The sequence below is a fragment of the Seriola dumerili genome, unplaced genomic scaffold (genome assembly GCF_002260705.1).
Source record: "Seriola dumerili isolate Sdu_G_001 unplaced genomic scaffold, Sdu_1.0 BDQW01000003.1, whole genome shotgun sequence".
Taxonomy (NCBI): domain Eukaryota; kingdom Metazoa; phylum Chordata; class Actinopteri; order Carangiformes; family Carangidae; genus Seriola; species Seriola dumerili.
Genome location: NW_019174258.1, coordinates 9,964,177 through 9,984,295, shown reverse-complemented (window position 1 = coordinate 9,984,295; position 20,119 = coordinate 9,964,177). Strand labels below are relative to the sequence as shown.

Sequence of the window (20,119 nt, the reverse complement as noted above, 5' to 3'; positions counted from 1 at the left end):
CTGTATTTCAGAGGGATTTACAATTAGTGCAAATGACCTGCAGTCCAGGACACTGTCAATACTGTCTGCTGATTTGAGCAGTGTATTGAACTACATGTCAGTGTGTATTGCTGTACTCCTGCAGGTGTTACATGCACTGTTAAATGCACTGTAACCCTGCAGGGTAACCCTGCAGGGTTACAGTGCGGAGGTGTGTGACAAGCACAAGCCCTGAGTATAGTGTGTCTCTTGTAGGAGGGGCGACTGCGGATCTGGACTGGATGCCCTTCAAAAAGCTCTCGCTCTGACCTGCTCAGTCCCACTCAGCCAGGCTAGTTGAGCACAGCGGAGCACAGCAAGCACCCTCTAGACAACATGGGACTCACACAGGACCCCAACTTCCAAAAGCTGCAGGACTGGTACACAGCCCATGCCCTGAACCTCAACATGAGACACATGTTTGAGGCTGACAAGGAGAGATTCAACAAGCTCAGGTATGCATCCCATTAAAATATTTTGATTGTATAAAAATTCCGTATGCACAGCATCACTAAACAGGATGTAGATATCATGTATGTAAATGTATTATTAGTATTAGTCTATTGGCAGACAAGTTCACATGAAAATGCTCTGATGCATTCAAACCATACATCTTCTTACACAATGGTCAAAACTAGATGTCAAACCACCACTCTACCACAGACTCACACTGTCTGTTTGATGATTGTATTGATATTCAGCCAGGAAATCTTCAGTTCCCATCACCAATGTTACTTTTGTGTTTGGGCAGCCTCACACTGAAAACCGGGGATGGAGACATTCTGCTGGATTTCTCCAAGAATCTCATCACAGAGGACGTAATGAAGATGCTGGTGGATCTGGTAAATTCATGTTTATCTTAATGATTCATGGTTTTGCAAGTGCCACTGTAGCTTGCTTTGATCAGGAAGTCCCATTTGTCTGACTTGTGACTACATCTCAAGTCTAATTTGTTTCTGTGTACATAAAATCTATTAGTTTGAAGGATGGATCGGCAATTTGGATGACAGTTGCATTTCTTGACATATGTTAATGCATAACACACATGCATACGTTTTGGGTATTAATCTGAGGCTGTGAAGAACTAATATTTATTGTCTTCTCCAGGCCAAGTCAAGAGGCATTGAAGCTGCCAGAGAGAAGATGTTCAAAGGAGACAAGATCAACTTCACTGAGGTGCTCATAAATGCCACAAAGGCCACATGTCTGCTGTAACTTTACTAATGGAAGCGTTTACCTCTCTACATTTATCCTGGTGGGATAAAAGAAAAACACTACCAACACTGCATTTACACCACAGGGCATAAAAACTACACATGACCTTGTTTTTTGTTTGTTTATAGATGTACATTGAATACAGTAAATGCAACAGCTGAATAATCACAGAATAAGCTGCCAAGAGTAAAGGATCAATGCTATATTCCTGAGTGTAACTGTCTCTGTGTGTGTTGTTATGTGCACTTGAAGGGCCGTGCTGTGCTCCATGTGGCTCTGAGGAACCGCTCCAACACCCCCATCATGGTTGATGGCAAGGATGTGATGCCAGAAGTCAACAAGGTTCTGGAGAAGATGAAGGGCTTCTGTCACGTGAGTCTAATGCGTCGCCAACTTTGTTGCACTGCAGGTTCCACATCTAACAGTGTGAAGTTTAGCAGTCATGGTGATGGCAGTTTGAAATGTGTAGATGCAGTCCAGTTCACAGTTACATTAACAGTGATGATGATCGTGTTTATCTGTTGCAGAGAGTTCGCAGCGGTGAGTGGAAGGGCTACACAGGAAAGGCCATCACGGATGTTGTTAATGTCGGCATCGGTGGATCTGACCTTGTGAGTGCAATTCATAGAAAGATGTATTTTTCACATACAGCAGGCTACGTATTCCAACACCATAACGAGCCATCACATGACTATTACACAGCTTTTACTGCTGCACACTTTCAGGTTTAGGGTCACAGTCTTACCAGAACTTGAACTTTGAACTTGAATTGCAGGGCCCCCTGATGGTGACTGAGGCCCTGAAGCCTTACTCAAAGGGTGGACCACATGTGTGGTTTGTGTCCAATATCGATGGAACGCACATCGCCAAAACCCTGGCACACCTCAATGCTGAGACGACCCTCTTCATCATCGCATCCAAGGTAGCGGGTTTACACAAAGCAAAAGCTTTAGAAATTTTCCTGTTTTACACATAAATCTCTGTCATCTCAGTTCAGTTCTATTGATATTAGTCATTGGTTATCTATGTATTGTGTTTACCTGAATGTGTTTTTACAGACATTCACCACCCAAGAGACCATCACCAACGCTGAGTCTGCCAAAGCATGGTTTATTGAACATGCCAAAGATGTGAGTATGCAGTGGAATAGTGGAATTCATTTCTATTTTTCATGTTCTCTAAACGTATTCTTTGTGTGTTTCAACAGAAAGCCGCTGTTGCCAAGCATTTTGTGGCCCTGTCAACAAATGGAGTAAGTCACAACACACTATCAGAGGATAAACCTTCCATCTGAGTCCAGACATGTGATCCTGACTTTCCTGCTTCTCTCTGTCCCTCTCCCTTAGCCCAAAGTGAAGGATTTCGGCATTGACACAGAGAACATGTTTGAGTTCTGGGATGTGAGTGCTCTTTAAGCCTTGAAGCAGACCGTGTGCAGCAGGTCTTGTCATCATACCTAGACTGTGATGGGGCCGTACGCAGCAGCTATAAATAAACTAGACTTTTGACCTGTGAAGTAGGTGGGACGGACAGTCTGGCCAGCAGCTGCTGGGAAATCAGAAGCCTGTCTCTTCAGACTTAGTTATTATTGGTAGCGACCTTCTCTCTTGCAGAGGTTACTGTAAAGGCTGGGTTGCATCAAAGGTCAGGGAGCTGCATTTAGTTACATTGTTGGTATTTAAAAGGTAATAGCTACTATATGGTCTTTATGTCATAGAGAAAATGGCTGCTGGTGTTTTAACTCATTAGATGTACAGAATTTACAGTATTTACTGTCCCTGAAAAAGAGAAAAAAAAATTTGAACAAGACAGGACTTATGCAAAAGATAAAAAACTAAATGAAGTGCTGAGTCAACTGTGTTTGATCATTTGACTGCTTATTAAAGATAGAGGTATTTTTCTTCAAATAGTAACACAAAAAAATTGTCGCTTACAGTTAAGTACCTTAATGTTACTGCTGCAGTTCCCATCACCTTTAGATCATGTTTCTCTTTCATTAAAAACTTTGTATGAGGAATGGATATATTTTCAGTATTTTGTTTATTTTCTCTTTTAGTGGGTTGGAGGTCGTTTCTCCCTGTGGTCTGCGATTGGAATGGCCATTGCCCTGCACATTGGTATGTTCAGTGAAGACACACATTTTAGGATGTTTTTACAACAATGCAAAACACTGACTTTGTCAGTCATTTTCTGAGAAAAGACTGTGGCAGACAGCAATGCATTCATCATACTTCTAATATCAAAGATGCTATAATGACTTAACAAGAGTCTACAAACATACCAGTGGCTGTGTGAGGTGCTCAATGCTAATATCAGCACACTAACATGCAGATATAATGTTTACCATGTCCACGATCTTAGCATGTTAGCGTGCTATCACGCTAATGATGGTGCTGGATGAAAAGTCAGGGGAAGTTAGAGTTAGAATTAGAATCCATCATCTGGGGAACATAAATGTCTGTGCAAAGTTTTGTGGCAACTCATCCGATAGTTGTTTCAGTTTGGACTAAAGTTGTGGACTAACTATCATGCTGCTAGCATGGATTAAAAACTACACATAGTGGCATTGGTAAACATACAGGAATTTCTCTTGTTGGTATTAGTGGAGAGACACACTAAAATCAGAAGTATTATTCCAATCAATTTAAGTGATAATCAGTACTCAATCAGTTAACTTTTCTGTCTCATTTCTTCTGATCATCAGGCTACGACAACTATGAGAAGCTTCTTTCAGGAGCTCACTGGATGGTAAGTAAACTTCAGCTTCACTTCCCCACCATTCTAATGTAGAGAAAACATTCATCTGAGCCCTGCTGATGAAAACATACAGAATACATGAAAGTAAATTAGCATCCCTCCCTCCCCTGCAGGACAACCACTTCCGCACCGCTCCTCTGGATAAGAACGCTCCCGTCCTGCTGGCTCTGCTGGGCATCTGGTACATCAACTTCTTCCACGCTGAGACCCACGCCATGCTGCCCTATGACCAGTACATGCACCGCTTCACTGCCTACTTCCAACAGGTCTGCCCTGACACTGCCACAGGCATCACACGTCTATGTGAGAGCCTCCAAGAAAAGACAGTAGTAGCAGTGGTAGTAGTAAGACAGAAGTACTATTTAATGATGTGATTTAGATGATTCTGAATTAGGTTGTTCTAGTTTGTTAGGCAACATCGTTCACACTGGCAAAGGAGGGAATGACTTGTTTTCATGTCATCACAGATTTGATAAGATGATAAATCTGTTTGTTAACTAGGGTGACATGGAGTCCAATGGAAAGTACATCACTAACCATGGAGCACGTGTCAACTACCACACCGGACCGATAGTCTGGGGAGAGCCAGGAACCAACGGACAGCATGCATTCTACCAGCTCATCCACCAAGGTATCATCACCAGAGATCAATTGATCAATATCAAGTCATATAGGTGATTCAGTCGGTCAGATAGTCTTGATTTTACCAACCAACTATTCTAGTATCCTTATCCTGTCTTTACTAGTGGTTAGCCTTGTGCTATGAGTCTGCAGGTTACTTAAATGTGTAATTTATGCAGTCTAACTGTGTTCGACTCAGGAACTCGCATGGTGCCTTCTGACTTCCTGATCCCAGCTCAGACCCAGCATCCCATCAGAGACAACCTGCACCACAAGGTATCACTGGTGTTATCAGAGATGTCTATCTAAAGCTGTTTAGATACAGACAGTCATATAATCTTGTGCAGTGGTTCTCAAAGTGGGGTCCAGGGACCCTAGGGTCCTTGAGGGGATTCCTGGGGTGTCGCCAGGAAAAAGGGGAATCCTTTATTTTAACTATAATTCCATTCATAAGTAACACAATGACAAAATGCATGACTATTTTGGTCATGGGTTTCAAACACTTTATCTAATTAAGCATCTAAAAGTAAAAATCTTTTCAGACGTAGAACCCTGGGTCAAGATCTTATCAAATGGGGGTCTGTGGTTGATGTGAAAAAGTTTGAGAACCACTGGTCTAAGGTATATAAATGCATATATAATTATGTCTCTTATCTTCTTCTCTTATCTTCTTTTAAAAGGTATACCTACTGAAATGTCTGACTTTTATTAGATAAACACCTGCAGGAGAAGGTTTCCATTATGCAAATAATGATTTTTCTTTCCTTGTCTAATTAGATATTGGAAAAACCCTAGATGATGAAAACACTTTATTATGAATTTAAAAAATAAAATTTACATGTCCTAATTTATCTAAAAATGTCCTGTGACCTCAAATGAACTTTGAGCCCAAAATTGAGAGTGATCTGAGCTACTTCTGCAGTGGTGTGCAGTCAGTACGTGTGTATTTGGGATCATACATAAAGGTCACAGGTTCTTCCACCACAAGAGCCAGCTGGAGTGAAAGACACTGAGTCTCTATGTGCTCTAGGAGGGCCGATCTGACTTCCTTAGTGCTCTAACCTTTTAAATAATTTAAAAAATGTTTTTGCGTAACGCACATAATAGCCAATGGAATCCGGAAGGCAATATGTCAAGACACTGTAATGTGACAGTACAACATAGAGACTAGTGCCGTGCAAGAATGACATCTGTAAAACATACAATGCAGTGTATTGTATCTGAAGCTGTGTGTTTGATGTGGCTGTAGATCCTGCTGGCTAACTTCCTGGCTCAGACAGAAGCTCTGATGAAGGGTAAGACCACAGAGGAGGCCAGGAAGGAGCTGGAGGCCAGCGGCCTGAGTGGAGAAACTCTGGACAAAATCCTGCCTCACAAAGTAAGTCGAATCAAGAGAAAATAACTTCCATGACTCACTTATAGAGAGTGAACAAATTGTGCTTTGCAGCTTTCATAATAATGATAACAAACTTAAACGTGAACTTGAGGGGAGGTAGTCCTCTCATGTTACTCGTAGAAAACAAATCATGCTCGGCATGAGGAAGTGCAGCCAGCAGACCACACTAACTGCTAAGGGTGGAGAAAGCAAGCATAGGAAGTGGTGCCCTCCAGTGACCATGAATAAACACAGCAATCCCAACTGCAATAAAAGCATTTGTCATGATGGCATGCACAAAGAGAACTGTATATGAGATATCTCTCCTTGTTTAACACAGGTATTCCAAGGAAACAGACCAACCAACTCAATCATCTTCAAAAAGCTGACACCATACACACTTGGAGCACTTATAGGTGAGAACAAACAATGTTCTTCATGACTCACAGCTGCTGATATTGAGATTAAGGCTATAGATTATTGTTATTGTTAGTGGTTGTAAAAGTAGTGACAGTAATGATCCCTCGTTGGGAATTTCCCAAAACAGCCCAGGTTCAGTCTGGATGCTGCACACTGTTGCATATTAAAAATGTGTTTGTGCTTTGGACAGTAGATAAGAGAATACGTAATGTATGTGGTGTGCAGCTCCATTGTGTTATCTCATACAAAACAAACATCCACTTTAGCCTCTGTGTAGTAATATTTTTGCTGTAATAATGATTCTGTTCTGTCTTGTGTCATAGCGATGTATGAGCACAAGATCTTCATCCAGGGTGTAATGTGGGAGATCAACAGTTTTGACCAGTGGGGGTGAGTCAGTTTTTACTACATCTTCTGGTTCTGTTGAGCAGAATCGTGCAGCCATAAAAAGACATTTGAATATTTCACTCAGTATACACATCACAAAGCTTCAATGAAGAGCTGGAAGTGATGAAGAATATGTGTGTGATACCGTCAGAAAATGTGGAATGTGATGGTTTAAAGCTGCTTATGGGGAAATAAAAGGGGAAACTGGATTCTGAGGGGATAATGAGTGTGACTTTGTGTCAAGGAGTTGGTGAAAAGGAGCATTACTGTTTCAGGATACATGACGATTGCTGAAGAATTGTATGCCCACTATTTTTTTTATTCTACTTTGGTACAATCCTGCACTTCAGCTTGGAAGTCATCTCTAAAATGAGCCTTTTGAGATAAAGAAATGTTACCTACGACCAACAAAGTGGTTGAAAAACTGGTTGAAAATGTCTGTTTTTGTTGAAACTCTTTCATACATTCCTCAAGCATCCACAACACTGAACCCATGCTCTCTCTTCTGCTTGTGCCTGCCTCTCCTTCCTCTCTGCATTATCAGAGTCGAACTGGGCAAACAACTGGCAAAGAAGATTGAGCCTGAGCTCAAGGACACCGCAGAGGTCCACTCCCACGACTCCTCCACCAACGGACTCATCAACTTCCTCAAGAAGAACTTTGCCTGAGCCGAGTCACCCCAACAACTTCCACTTTTACTCCACATCATTATCCATCTCATCAGCTCATGAGCTGCATGAGCAGGAGACTCGCAGAGGCAGCTGGTCACTCCCACGCAACTGAGCTGAAGCACCCTGTATGTTTGTACTCTCATCATGAATATTTTGACTGTCTACAGTGCCGTCTTTTCTATGTTTGTTACAGTAGTTTACCACCGTGAGGGAAAAAGCTTTTTGTATTAGAGTGTCATGTAAGGCCGAGAGATATACGTCTCTCCACTGAAATGTAGCTTGTGGAATAAATACTTTAACACAGTTCCCCAGTGAAAGGACCACACTGTGTCTAATGTGAAAAACAGTCACATACATGTACACAAACACTGCAGCGGCCCATTGTCCTGCTATATACAAATGTGTGTCTTAAGAGCTGCTAAAGCATTAATTTAAAGTTTAGGTGACACATCACTAGATGGCATCAGAGTGCCAGATTTATTTGTTGGGTGCATATCAGCCACCCAGTAATCTGCCATTTATTCAGTGGAACAAAGGGTCAAAGGTCAGTCCATCTACACTGTTCCTCCCCACAAATCCCTAGACTCCACAACATCCATTTAGAGAGAAAAACAAACATCTGGACTGAACAACATCTGGACTACACGCCATTGCTCACTGGCACTATAGTTAAACATCATTAAACTTCATTTGCTGAATGTTTAAGCGCTGTGTGCCAAACTTAGCCTGTGAATTTCTCCTATGAACATAAACTCACAAACAGTGATGGTATGAGAAACAACAGATTGCAGAATACACCATCTGATGCCATTAGCAACGATGCACTAAACAAGGCCGTCCTAAAATATATTCACCATCTTTTACTCTCCTCATACTCACTGCTGGGTACAATTTCAGAGTGTGTATAAGAACAAACAGAAAGTTGAAAAAAAAAAAAAAATCCTAGACCCCAGACACTGCTGGGTTTTCAGTGCTGTTGCCAGGCAACAATACTTTACTTCAAATTTAACTTGTTCTTTTTTATCTCTAGCTTGGAAACAAGATACAGAAGAAAGTGAGTTTGACTGAGGATAGAAACCCTCTTCAATGTCAGCTTCAGGATGTCAGGAGTTATTAGTAAAACCTTCCCAAATATTAATAATAAATAAACAAATTAAAGATTTTTCTCCATAGATTTTTCATAATATAATTCCTGTGAACTTGCTGCATTTTTGCAAATTTGATTACATTTCTGAATGAAGCTCAGTTCTAGACAACTGTCAGCTGAGTCACAGATTCACACCTACACCTATGATATTAACTAGAACCAACTTCTGAGTCAAGACTCTGCTCCACTATCTAAACCAGACGCATGAGGTTGAAATAAACAAGTAGAAAGTCAGCATGAGGAAATAAGTGATTAGGACCTCGCCTGGTTCAGTGGAGAGCAGAATCAAATAGCAGCATGAAAAAGCCTCTGTGTGCGTTCCTGAGATGTTTGTTGAACAATGGCATTGCATACCCTCACATTCCACTTCATGCTTTATTGGTTGGGCCTGTCAGTCACTTTTTTTTTTTTTTTTTTTTTGCCCCTCCGCCCTGTTAAAGAGCTGCCCCCCTGGCTCGATCAGGGTCCCAACCTGCCCCAACGCGGTTGTCGCCATGACGACGTCACCCCCCCCCCTGCCACTTTCAGACTGTGCTGTCCCAAGTTCATGGCAGTGTCAGACGCAGGGTTGGAGCAGGGTTTTGGATTCCTCCGGACTGACGAACTACACCTCGTTGTTTTATTTAAAAAAAAACATCTCCTGAGGAGCATGTTTTCCTCCTCAGCATGTTCTCCACACATTTGCATTCATCATGAGCCACAGTGCTGGAAGCAGTTTGAGGGTCAGCATCCTTTGCATGTAAACAAGCTCGGAACTCGGCCTCTGAGGAGAAGAGCAGCCTGCAGGTCTGCAGTCAGTTTTAATTCTCGCTTGAACTTCACTGGAATGCTTTTAATGTGCATGAATTCAACCATCCTCCCCTCCCAGGATCCTTCAGGGAACTTATTCTCTTGGGCTAAACATTAGCCCCGCAAGCACATGACATGCAACACACTCACAACACATTTTCACAATATAAAACCCAGTAGATGGGCGCTCTCAAGTTCCCCGTCTGTAGTCTGAGCCTGCCATTGACAGCAGCGACACAGAAACCCTGCAGGCTGTTGAAAAAAAAAATAGCCACTAAGTCAAGCCCAGCTTCATTTTTCCCACGACTGCTGGAGTTATATAAAGATTAACTTGAGTACGTGGGCAGAGCTCGTCACATTGCAGCATAGGAAGCTAGTAGCACTCCCATGAGGCTGCAGGGGGCTCCAGCTGACCCCTTGCTGCTCAGGCTCCATGTCGACCTTAAGTTTCTACAGATCCCCATTAGCTGCATCCATTCTCAAACACATGGTTGTTTAGGTCCATATGAAACTCCTGGTCCATTAAAATACAGGAACTTAGATCTTACATTGTAGCTCCCATGTTCATGTGCATTCATGTGACCATCTGGTGAAGAGAAAATGAAGGCCCTCGCTCGTCTAAGAAACAACTTTCCAAAAACTTTTGGATGCTTCATAATCTGACTCATTTTTCTGACATGCCCCTCACGTCACAGGACGGTCAGAGGTTTCTTTTAGCGGTTCATCTTTACCAAAGTACCAGACTGTGGGCTTGTTTGTCCTCCTGGGATAGCGCTAGGTCAGTTCTGTGTGGGTTTCTGAACACTGAGCACCCACTGTAAGATTTTTTTTGTCTTCACTGCTTCTCCTGATTCCACAGAAGAGCAGATATACTGACCGACATCTGACTCTTATTTAGAACCACAATGCTAGCGATAAAAAAAACAAAAACAAAAACAAAAACAAAAAAAGCACCCCCACGCTGATTTCAGCCTGTGTTGGTCTGCTGCTGATACAATATATCACAATGTTCACAGTGACAGTGACAGTTGCTATCTCACATTGTTCAGATCAAGGCTGTTTCTTATTGTGACGACTTATTTGGTGCCGAGCAGAAATGGTTGTGTGTGTGTGTGTGTGTGTGTGTGTGTGTGTGTGTGTGTGTGTGTCTGTTTGTGCGTCACCGGCAGTGGACAAAGAACACACAGATTTTTTTAACCTTCACAGTTTTATGGAAATGACTCAGTTCAGCATTAAAATAGTTTTTGGGTTTTTGGGTTGGTTTTTTTTTTGGTTTTTTTTTTGCAATGAGCAGTAGAATACTTAATTTCATCTCCTGAACAAGTGAATCACTCGCCTCTTCACTTTTTTGTCAGAAAAGTTGATGATTGGTGTAGTGAACCGCACTTGCAGCAGGGTAAACCTACAGCTGCAAGCGAACCACACACTGCTACACTTCATGAAGGGGAGTTCTTAAGAAATTTTTTATGTTGAAGGCGTACTGTGGTGATTCAGTATTGCACTTCTGTAAAGTTGTGAGGCTCACAAGAAACTCAAAGCAGCAGAGGCGGAGACATCTGGACATTTAGACTTCTTATAACTGCCACTGAGACGTCTGCCGTCACCCCCAACACAATGAAGGTAAAATGAGTTTTGTTTCTGGGCGTGCTCTCAAAGAGTGTTTACAGGTGTGTTGCACTACAGATGTGAAAAATAAAAAAAAAGTTGTATAAAGCGTTTTATAGCTTCAGAGGGAGCTACGCAAAATCTGATAAACTGCCTCAAGTGATGTCACATGAGTCAGTGTTGGATGAGGACTGAAAACTATGGAATGAAAATTAAATCAAATCTGGGGCTGTGGAGTCAGGCATTACAGAAGAATGAGTGGAATAAAAAGGACAGTATCTCTTAACTGTCCATCATGAGTCTGATGATGCCACTGAATCGGTGCAGTTCTCTTTTATGGCACTGAACATGAACCACAAACATCCCTGGTTCCCCTCATTTCCAGTCATATCTCCATTATCAGCCGTGTAATAAAAGACATAACAATGCCCTAAAAATATAGTCACATAGCAACCAAATTGTTTTCTTCAGAAGAAACTGTCCCAGGGGAAACTGTTGGCAACCTCTCAACATCCAGAGGAACCAGGATGTTGTTCCTGGTAAGAAAAAATGAAATTCGAGTTTCCTCAACTGTACTGAGAAAGCAGTTTCACAGGTGAGTAACTCATCACTTTGGCACTTTAAACCTTAACTATCTCCAGTGGCTAGACACCACACGGGTAATGTTTTGTGAAGTGACTCATAACTAGTTTCCAGTGCTGTGATGTCTTTTCCTTTACACTCTCAGGAGGTGAAATTTGACACTCTTCAGGTGGTGCACTAATAATCTCTGCTACTGTTGCTGAAGCTTGACAGGTAAACATACCAGCTTTACATCCTGTAAAAAAACAAAAAACTTATAGGTGTTTGAAACCTCAAATATAAGAGGTTTCACCAATTAAGAAGATTCATCGTCTGTTTCTTTTATAGAGAGAAAATGATGTGTATAGATGAGATTTAGACAAACCAGAGGCAGATTTTTTTTTTGTTGCAGGAAGGGGACAAAGTGTCAGTAACCAAAGATTGAGAGTGTATGAGGTAATCCTGTGGCGAGCATATTTTCACTCATTTCCTGGCAGTGGAGGGACCTGTGTGCTCCAGAGGGATGGTGTTCTTTTGTCTGTTGTAACAGAGCTCACCTCAAAGCGGATCCCCGGGGGCTCCACTACCTCTGCACACACACACACACACACACACACACACACACACACACACACACACACACACACACACACACACACACACACCACACGGCTCCCTGAGTCACAGGGTGGAACCCTCATACACATAAAGGGCGCTTTGTGCCCCAACTCATGGAGCTGTCAACCAACACCAGAGAGTTCCTCACACTGAACACCACTGTTCAGCTCACAGGAGAGCTCAGTCAGTGGGCAGACAGCGCTTTTATGTACGCCTCCGCAAAATGTATCTACATCTCTAACTGTCTGTGGATCGGTGCCTTATAAATACAGCTGCACTTACTGTAATTGAAATTTGAGACTAAAATCATGAAAGGGGGTGTGCATGTTTTGACTTTGTCAAATCTTCTCCTCAGTACAGGTGCCACTGTGAAAGTCCTCATTTCCCCTTTTCCTCTGGCATCCACGAGCTTGTCTGTCAACCAAGTATTCCCTATAACTGAAAGGACTGGATGTCTTGATTTCTAACCCTCTTTGGGACTGAGCCAGGCAGCAGTAAATTAGCAAAAGCACGCAGTCAAAACTGGGACTTCTGCTTCTGACACCCACCCACTCACCTGCAGCATCATCAGAGAGATGACTGCAGTGTACTGCCTGTGGCATGTTCCTGTATTTAAAATCTGTACAACCAATGTCACACAGAGGCATCATTAATAAGTGTTGAAGCTGCTGCAGTCAATACTTTTGATATTATCAGTGGTTCAAATAACTATGTGTAATGTATAAAGAGGTCACTTGTGATGATGACCACAGAGAACTATCATCCAACTCTGCAGTTTCCCTCAGCTCCACAGAGCATTTTAGCTCCTTTCAGTTTCTTGTTTTGGTCCGCTTTAAAGTCATTGATCATTTCCAAAATGACCACAACTTAAAAACCAAAAACGTCTCAAAAATATATTAGCCTGTACTAGCCATTGTTGCCTTAAATCCAATACCAGCTTGGAAATGTTGGCAGGGTTTAAAAATAATTTAGTGTCCAGAAAACAACGCACACCTTTACAGACCATCCTCCAGGTGGGTCCGAGGGTCTCCTCCTGCCTTTGTTTCTTGTGCTGAGATCATTTCTTTCCTCACTGTTATTTATTCTTTTCAAGTCAAACGTCAAAAATACTATGTGAAGCTTTTTTTAACTTGTTTTCCTTACGAACCGACACCTCAGCGAAGATGAGACATTGTGCGATATTAATCAACTTGCCTGGTTACATAAAGGCCAACGGTGTCGGATAGAGATGCCATGAAGAATGTCTCAGTTATTCATAGTACAGATACAGAGAGAAATTGAAACACACTTCAAGCATATGAAACAAACTGGTGGAGATTCTCTATCAACTCTAAATAAGTGTGTGTGTGTGTGTGTGTGTGTGTGTGTGTGTGTGTGTGTGTGTGTGTGTGTGTGTGTGTGCGCGTGTGATGACATTTTGGAAGCTCTTGTGCGGATGGGTTTATCCAGTTTGTGGGTTTAGAGGCAGATTCACACTTTTATATTTGACATTAGGAGGAAGTTTCCTGTAATCAACCTACTTTATGCTCCAATTAGCCCAAATGTTGTACAATACAGCACCACAGGGGTGCAGTCTCCTCATTCAACTCAACAGCCCAACTGTTTTAAACAAGTCCCAAAACCTAAAGAGAAGTTTAAAGCTCATCATCACCCAGTGAAAGAGCAACAGGAGATGACTTTAATGATGAGAATGAAGTTACAGCTGCGAAAAGCTGCAGGTTTCTCCAAACATATTCTGTTAACTGTGACTATTTCTGCATGTCAGCTTCAAGGCTTTTGTCAGTATAAACTCAAAGGGATTCATATTGTAAATATCTATATTCTATATAACACGATACATTTCACTGACTTAACTTGTTGTTTTTGTACTTTTGCCCGCAAGTCCCCACAGTATCAGTTTATCACGCCTGTGTGGCATTTCCAGGAATGTTTATGTGCCGGAGCAGTTTACTAAAAGGGTCAGTGCCAAGGGAACTGACTCGTCAGTGACTGTGTTTCCATCAGCAGCCACGGTTTATTGCTGCCTCGTGTCTTCTCAGATACTATCATGTTAAATTCATGTTTGTTAATTGTTGCCAGATTCTCTCTTCTCCTTTATAGTTTTTTTTTGAAGGTTGTGTCTTTTCCAGGCTTCAGATTATCTGACCATCAGAGCGCTGGGCTGCGTCCCCCAGAGAGATGGTCCATCACATGACATGCTATAGTACAGGGTTGCGTGCATGGATGTAATTATACAGCTTTTTTTTTTTTTACTAACATTGAAGAGCACCAGCCCTGAGCAAGATATGTATTGTAATTAATGATGCTTTGTGGGAGTTTCTCTGAAACCCGCAGAGGGTCTGAGATTGTAATTGTACTCATTCTTACTGTAACAGTTTTATTTATTGTTTTCATAACATGTGTTGATAATCCTTTTGAGACGGCCGGCTTTCACTAACTACTGTATAAATAAGCTCGACTCGACTGGAGTAAACTACAATTTGTAAAACATCAACATTGAAGGCAAGCAATATTAAGAGATCATATGGACAACAGTCAGAATGATCCAACAATAATCCAGCAATGATCCCTGAATGATCAAATTATAGAGACATGACTGCAGAGGAAATAAAGTAGAAGACTGCAATGAGAGTGAGGAGAGGAGAAAGGATGTGACAGCTTGTAAAGGAAGGCAGGCTGACAACATGAGATCTCCATCTGAGTCTCATCTACATCCCAAACACTTAAACACGGGCCATGGGAAAACCACTTACACGTGGTTGACTCCAAACCATTCAGTCTTCATATGTTGTTCCAGGCCATACCCCTAAACTTTGCTTTGGCTCAGTGTCAATGTGCACAAGTCTCAATGCGTAGCGCTAAGTGTACAGATTACTAAATGCAATACAAAACGGTCATTACTATAGCAGCATTATCCTCGTGAGCAGCAACATTAAGGCTAATTACCTCCCATCTACTGCCAGACATTTCAAATGAAAAGCAGTAGCGGAAAGAAAAATAAATAAATGCTTTTTCTTTTCTTTTGATTACTGTTGCAGTGTACATAGTGTCTGTTACAGTTCTGCAGCTTATTCATATATTTTGACTTAATGTCAGATCCTTTTCTGAATTACAGTATTACTGTAGCTTAGTTAATTAAGCTCACAAATAATAGAAATATCTAAGGCTTTGGTGTCACCTTTGCGGAAAAGAAAAAATGAACTTATGCAGTGAAGTGTGATCACAATCACCGTTCTGCCTTGCATAAATAAAATGACTGTTCTCAAACGTCATTCTTGTTCTACATCAGGTCAAATACTGACTTCTGCATGAGTTTTCATTTATTTTTCATTTATTAATTTTCTTAAGAGTTGATGAAACCACTGTCATGTCTGCATGCTAAATGGCTACACTAAATGCTTAGCTTAGCTTAGCATATACACAGGAGGCAAGGGGAAACAGTTAGATTGCCTCTGTTAAGCAATGTCCGCTTACAACACACGTGGAGGAGCCACATTCAGTATATTTCTGGTCAAAACTGTGCACATGCAAGTGTAAGTACTGTGCAGTTGTGACATGTTCTCAAAGATTGTCCAAACATAGTTTATTTCGATCCCCCCCGCCCCCAGAAAAATAGCAAAATAAAAGAGGAAAAAACAGACATTATTTTGCAGTTAGCTACAAAACCACTTTATTGAAAAAGCAGATTATGTCATCTACAGTTAAATGATACGTCCCGATTTTTAATACATTAAATAACTTTAGACTTTTTTCATGTTTAGATAAATAGATCTAGTTTCCTTTTTTTATGAACCATCTAGGCAATCAAAATACAACAGAGATACAAAAGATGTGTGACAGGTGTCGAGATGTGCTTATTGGAACTACCAGTAGGAGAAAAAGTCCTCTCTTTCCACGTGATTTTTGACAGAAAAATAAAATAAAAAACTAGCCTCTTTATGTACAGGGTAACTAGCTGTGTGCTATCAATAGAAACTGAAGTAGTACTTTTAAAACAGGTGAATTAAGACATCTTTAAGGGGGATACACTCTGGTCTTGTTAAGTTTTTCTTGGGGGGGGGGAGGGGGGGGGGGTGATATTGTGCAGGTAAGTCCAGAAAATGCCTCATTCTTCAAGTATAGCACACATTATTTGACCAGAACCCTCGTACAAAGTTGAGGTCAAACACATCCAACGACAAAGGTAATGTCACACATACAGTATGCAGTCCTTTTCTTTTCTGCTTTTACAAATATACAACCGGGAGGAAAACAAACACTACTCATTATTACATTCGAATGAATCTCATTACATCAGGTTACATTAAAAAGCACTTTCTGTCTGTGGTGACCCCTGCCTTCAGTCTCTGCTTCAGTCTCTGTCTTTGACACATTCAGTAGTATTTATTCAGACCTGTGTCTATTACAGTATTACAGTATGAGTAAGAGCTGGGCCAGTGTTTGCAAGTAATAGTTGGTGGCTGTTTTATTCAGGATTGAATACCAGATGGGTGGAGTTTGCTACAGTCAGAGGATGATACATTTATCAGCTACAGGAACATTTGCTGCAACATGTGTAAACCCCATCAATGTGGTACTAGATAGAAGATAAAACATATACCAAGAATTAGACACAAACCTCTGGAACAAAGTGGATGATGGACAGAGAGCAACATCGAAATCATCACTGGGTTATAACAGAGAGAGCAGGGGTCACTGTGTTGGATGCTGTGCTGCCCTGCAAACACAGTGAGGTGCATGTGCCATGGCCCTGCCACTAGTACACACACACACACACACACACACACACACACACACACACACAAACACACACACACACACACACACACACACACACATGTACGTACTTAACACATTTGCTCATATTTGAAATAAGCACACATCGTTAGGGTTTATCTGATAAATGTGCAGCAGCTCAGATTTTTGCCTGGTGCAGGAATGAAACAGAAGTTCCCTCAAATATCTTGAATTCTGGCTCACAACCTTTCATGTAGAGGGAATGATCTATCGAAGGCCAATCCTATAAAACGCATTAATAAAAAGAAACCCAGTGGAGAGGGGTGAGACTGCTCTTCCAGCACCACCACAGCTCAGAGTTTTAAGTTTAGTTTTTTTTGTCTCGTGTAGATTTTATTTTGCATATATACACATACACACAATACTCAATCTAACACATCCATGCAAGCGCCTGCCTGCACACAGACACACAGACACGCACACGTTCATGGACGCACACAACCAGCAAGGGAAACATGGTGGGGGCGACTCCCTAAAAACATGGGTGGGACCAGCAGCTCCAGGTTTTCAGGGACGTCCCCCCAAAACACAACAGCAGACTTCATGGCAGACCAGGGGCCTGTACCACAAAGCGAGATTAGTGGGTTATCCAGCTATCTTTGGGCTTAACTCAGGTTTTTTAGTATCACAAAGCTGGCTCATCTTTAACCAGGGTAGATCACCATGGTAACATATGCTGCACAGCTAACCTGCTCCGGAGCAGGTTAACTTCATAGGATAAGATTAAAACCACTGACCAATCACATCACTGGAAAAAAAGCAAGGTCATGATTCCTACAGGATCCTGACATGGACAAAAAGAGTTCACAATAAAGTGACCAAAAATAAAGAAATCTGCATTTTAACTGTACAAAGATTCTTTCAAGACTAGAATCAGAAAAGCATGAAAAGACTTGATGATGTGATGATAACTGGAAATAAAAACTAAACCCAATTACAATCACTTGTAATTGACTCCTCCGCCTCTTCCACATGACCACTTTCATGGCCAGGTGAACGCAGAGTTAACAGCCAGTTGATGACCAACTTTGTGATACAGGTTATCCAGGACGGCCGATGTTAGGCTCAGCGAAGCCAGATAACCCTGAAGAGAGCCAGACTAAGTTGAACTTGCCTCGTGGTACAGGCCTCTGAGCGAGTCACGCAAACTACCTGTTCTGTCTTAAGGCATGCGGACAAGTGGAGGTTCCTCGTAGGAACGCACTGTGTTCTCAGTGCTCAAAAACCAGTGTCTGGAAAACATACCAGGAAACAGTGTCCTGAGTAGACCTGGACCAAAAGGTATTTGAAAATCATCACGCAATGTTTCATTCCCCTTTGTGTACCAGATGATGAGATGCCACCGTCAGACAGTGGAGTGAGAAGTGTTACTGACAGAAAATTACTTTCTAAGTCACCTGAGACTTTCCACATTTATCTCTTTAGAAGGAATGTAGCTACTTCATTCTGGCAGGACAGAAGAAATCTTTTACGAAGATTTCATGTGTCGACCTACAGATCAATACACACTGCTGGTCTGTTTCAGTATAAATATAGATTAGGTTATTGACACACGTATATTGACTATTTTTTTATTGAAACGACATAAATCTGTAAATAGCAGCACACAACATGGTGTACAATGGTCTATTTGTTTTATCCTTCTGTATTTTTTTAACAAAACATTTTAAATGGTCAGCCAAAGTGTTTCCAACCAGTGCTTTTTTTATAGCTTTCATTCTCAGAGTAATAACAGTTTGCACTTTCTCTGCTTTCTATGACGACTGCTGAGAGGCTTTTAGTGTTCCACCAAAAGCCCCAAATTTTCAGATTAATCTTACAGCTCTGCGCAATAGTTTGGCACAGTGATCACACCCTCAACAGAAGGTCAAAATTTGCTTTTTTGAACAAATATATAATAAATATATAGAGCAATCAAGATCTTTGCCATTTCCAATTAAATAGTGAAAACATATTTCAATTAACTTATACTTTGTTTCTCACTTATACTTTCAATTTTAGGGCATTTACAATTGGTACAGTGCTTAAAATTAAACATAAGACAATAAAATTTAAAGCGTGCAGAAATGTTTGGCAGTGTGTGTTATAACTGTCTACTGTCAACAGAGGGAGGGGTTATGCTGTTTAAAACAAGCTCATTTGTTGTCAGATTTGGGAACTAGTCATTTGGTACTCAAAGTGGAATAAAACAACTGCAGGCAAATACTATTTGAGCCAAGTCTGCTCCTTACATAGCCTGTGGATCTCTGACTCACTGACAGACATGAAGAGGCTCTGTGTCCTGGAGAAGAAATGATACAACAGACCCAAAGTCTTCAGAGGCTTCAGACTGCGTAACAGACAGACAGTGTGTTTCACCTCTGAATCTATCCCGAGCGCAGCAACAAGAGAAAAAAAAATAAAAAATGAGAATCTACATCTAGGATCTTATGTGGAAAACATCTGCAAAATATATATTCATATATAAAAGACAATCTATGTGCATCTAAAATTTTCTTTTTCTGTCATAATATAATCATTAATTAAGACACTGCTTGTGAATCTCTCGAGGTCTCATCTAAGATTTCTAAGTGGAATGTCAGTCGGTCCTCTGGGCTTGTGGTGCTACGGTGCATCTGTTATGTTGGGGTGGTGCAGGGTGAGGAGCGATGAGTCAACAGTTTTTGTTTTTTTTTCTCATAGCCCTGTGTCGTGATGCTGGGTGTCCTTTGCATAGCCTTTAGCAGGGCTCCATTTCAGTGTTAATAGCTGCACAGAGAGGGCCTGCTCTGAAGGCACAGCATGCCCACCCTGGGGCCTGTCCGGTCCAGCCAGCACTGGAATGTAGTGGCTCGTTCCCTGGCCTTCCTGACGCCGAGATCAGCAGCGTTCTCAGACGTGACAGCACTGGTGAATCCACTGCGGTAAACCGCTTCAGTCAGAGCACAGGAATGAAAAACATGGAAAGCAAGAGAGGGAGGCAAGGAGAGAGATGAGAGTTTGCGTTCTCTCTTCCGATTCAAAAACCCTCTCTTTGATGAATGTGCAGGGGTCAGGAGGTGTGACGTCACCGGGGGCCTCTGGACGAGCTGGCGTGTTGGCTTTCAGGGTTAGGCACCCAAGGGGAAGGGGGGAGGAAAGGACCACAGATGGAGGAGG

At 41.7% G+C, this 20,119-nt stretch overlaps 1 protein-coding gene across 1 annotated transcript; it reads left to right on the top strand.

Moving 5' to 3' along the window:
• Nucleotides 1–245: 245 nt before the first annotated feature.
• Nucleotides 246–7,770, top strand: gpi (glucose-6-phosphate isomerase). The gene is made up of 18 exons (XM_022746288.1): nucleotides 246–473; nucleotides 770–860; nucleotides 1,126–1,194; nucleotides 1,486–1,605; nucleotides 1,761–1,844; nucleotides 2,009–2,155; nucleotides 2,292–2,363; nucleotides 2,441–2,485; nucleotides 2,580–2,633; nucleotides 3,290–3,350; nucleotides 3,938–3,981; nucleotides 4,104–4,256; nucleotides 4,492–4,621; nucleotides 4,811–4,887; nucleotides 5,861–5,989; nucleotides 6,327–6,402; nucleotides 6,730–6,796; nucleotides 7,338–7,770. The coding sequence occupies exons 1-18, from the start codon at nucleotides 355–357 to the stop codon at nucleotides 7,459–7,461; spliced, it is 1,662 nt and encodes a 553-aa protein (XP_022602009.1). The 5' UTR covers nucleotides 246–354; the 3' UTR covers nucleotides 7,462–7,770.
• Nucleotides 7,771–20,119: the final 12,349 nt, after the last annotated feature.

Bases quoted from the DNA above. Each gene is read 5' to 3' on its own strand.
- gpi (XM_022746288.1), top strand. From the start codon at position 355: ATGGGACTCACACAGGACCCCAACTTCCAAAAGCTGCAGGACTGGTAC. The intron at 2,364-2,440 runs GTGAGTATGCAG...GTGTTTCAACAG, and splicing joins TTATTGAACATGCCAAAGAT to AAAGCCGCTGTTGCCAAGCA. The intron at 4,257-4,491 runs GTCTGCCCTGAC...TTTGTTAACTAG, and splicing joins TCACTGCCTACTTCCAACAG to GGTGACATGGAGTCCAATGG.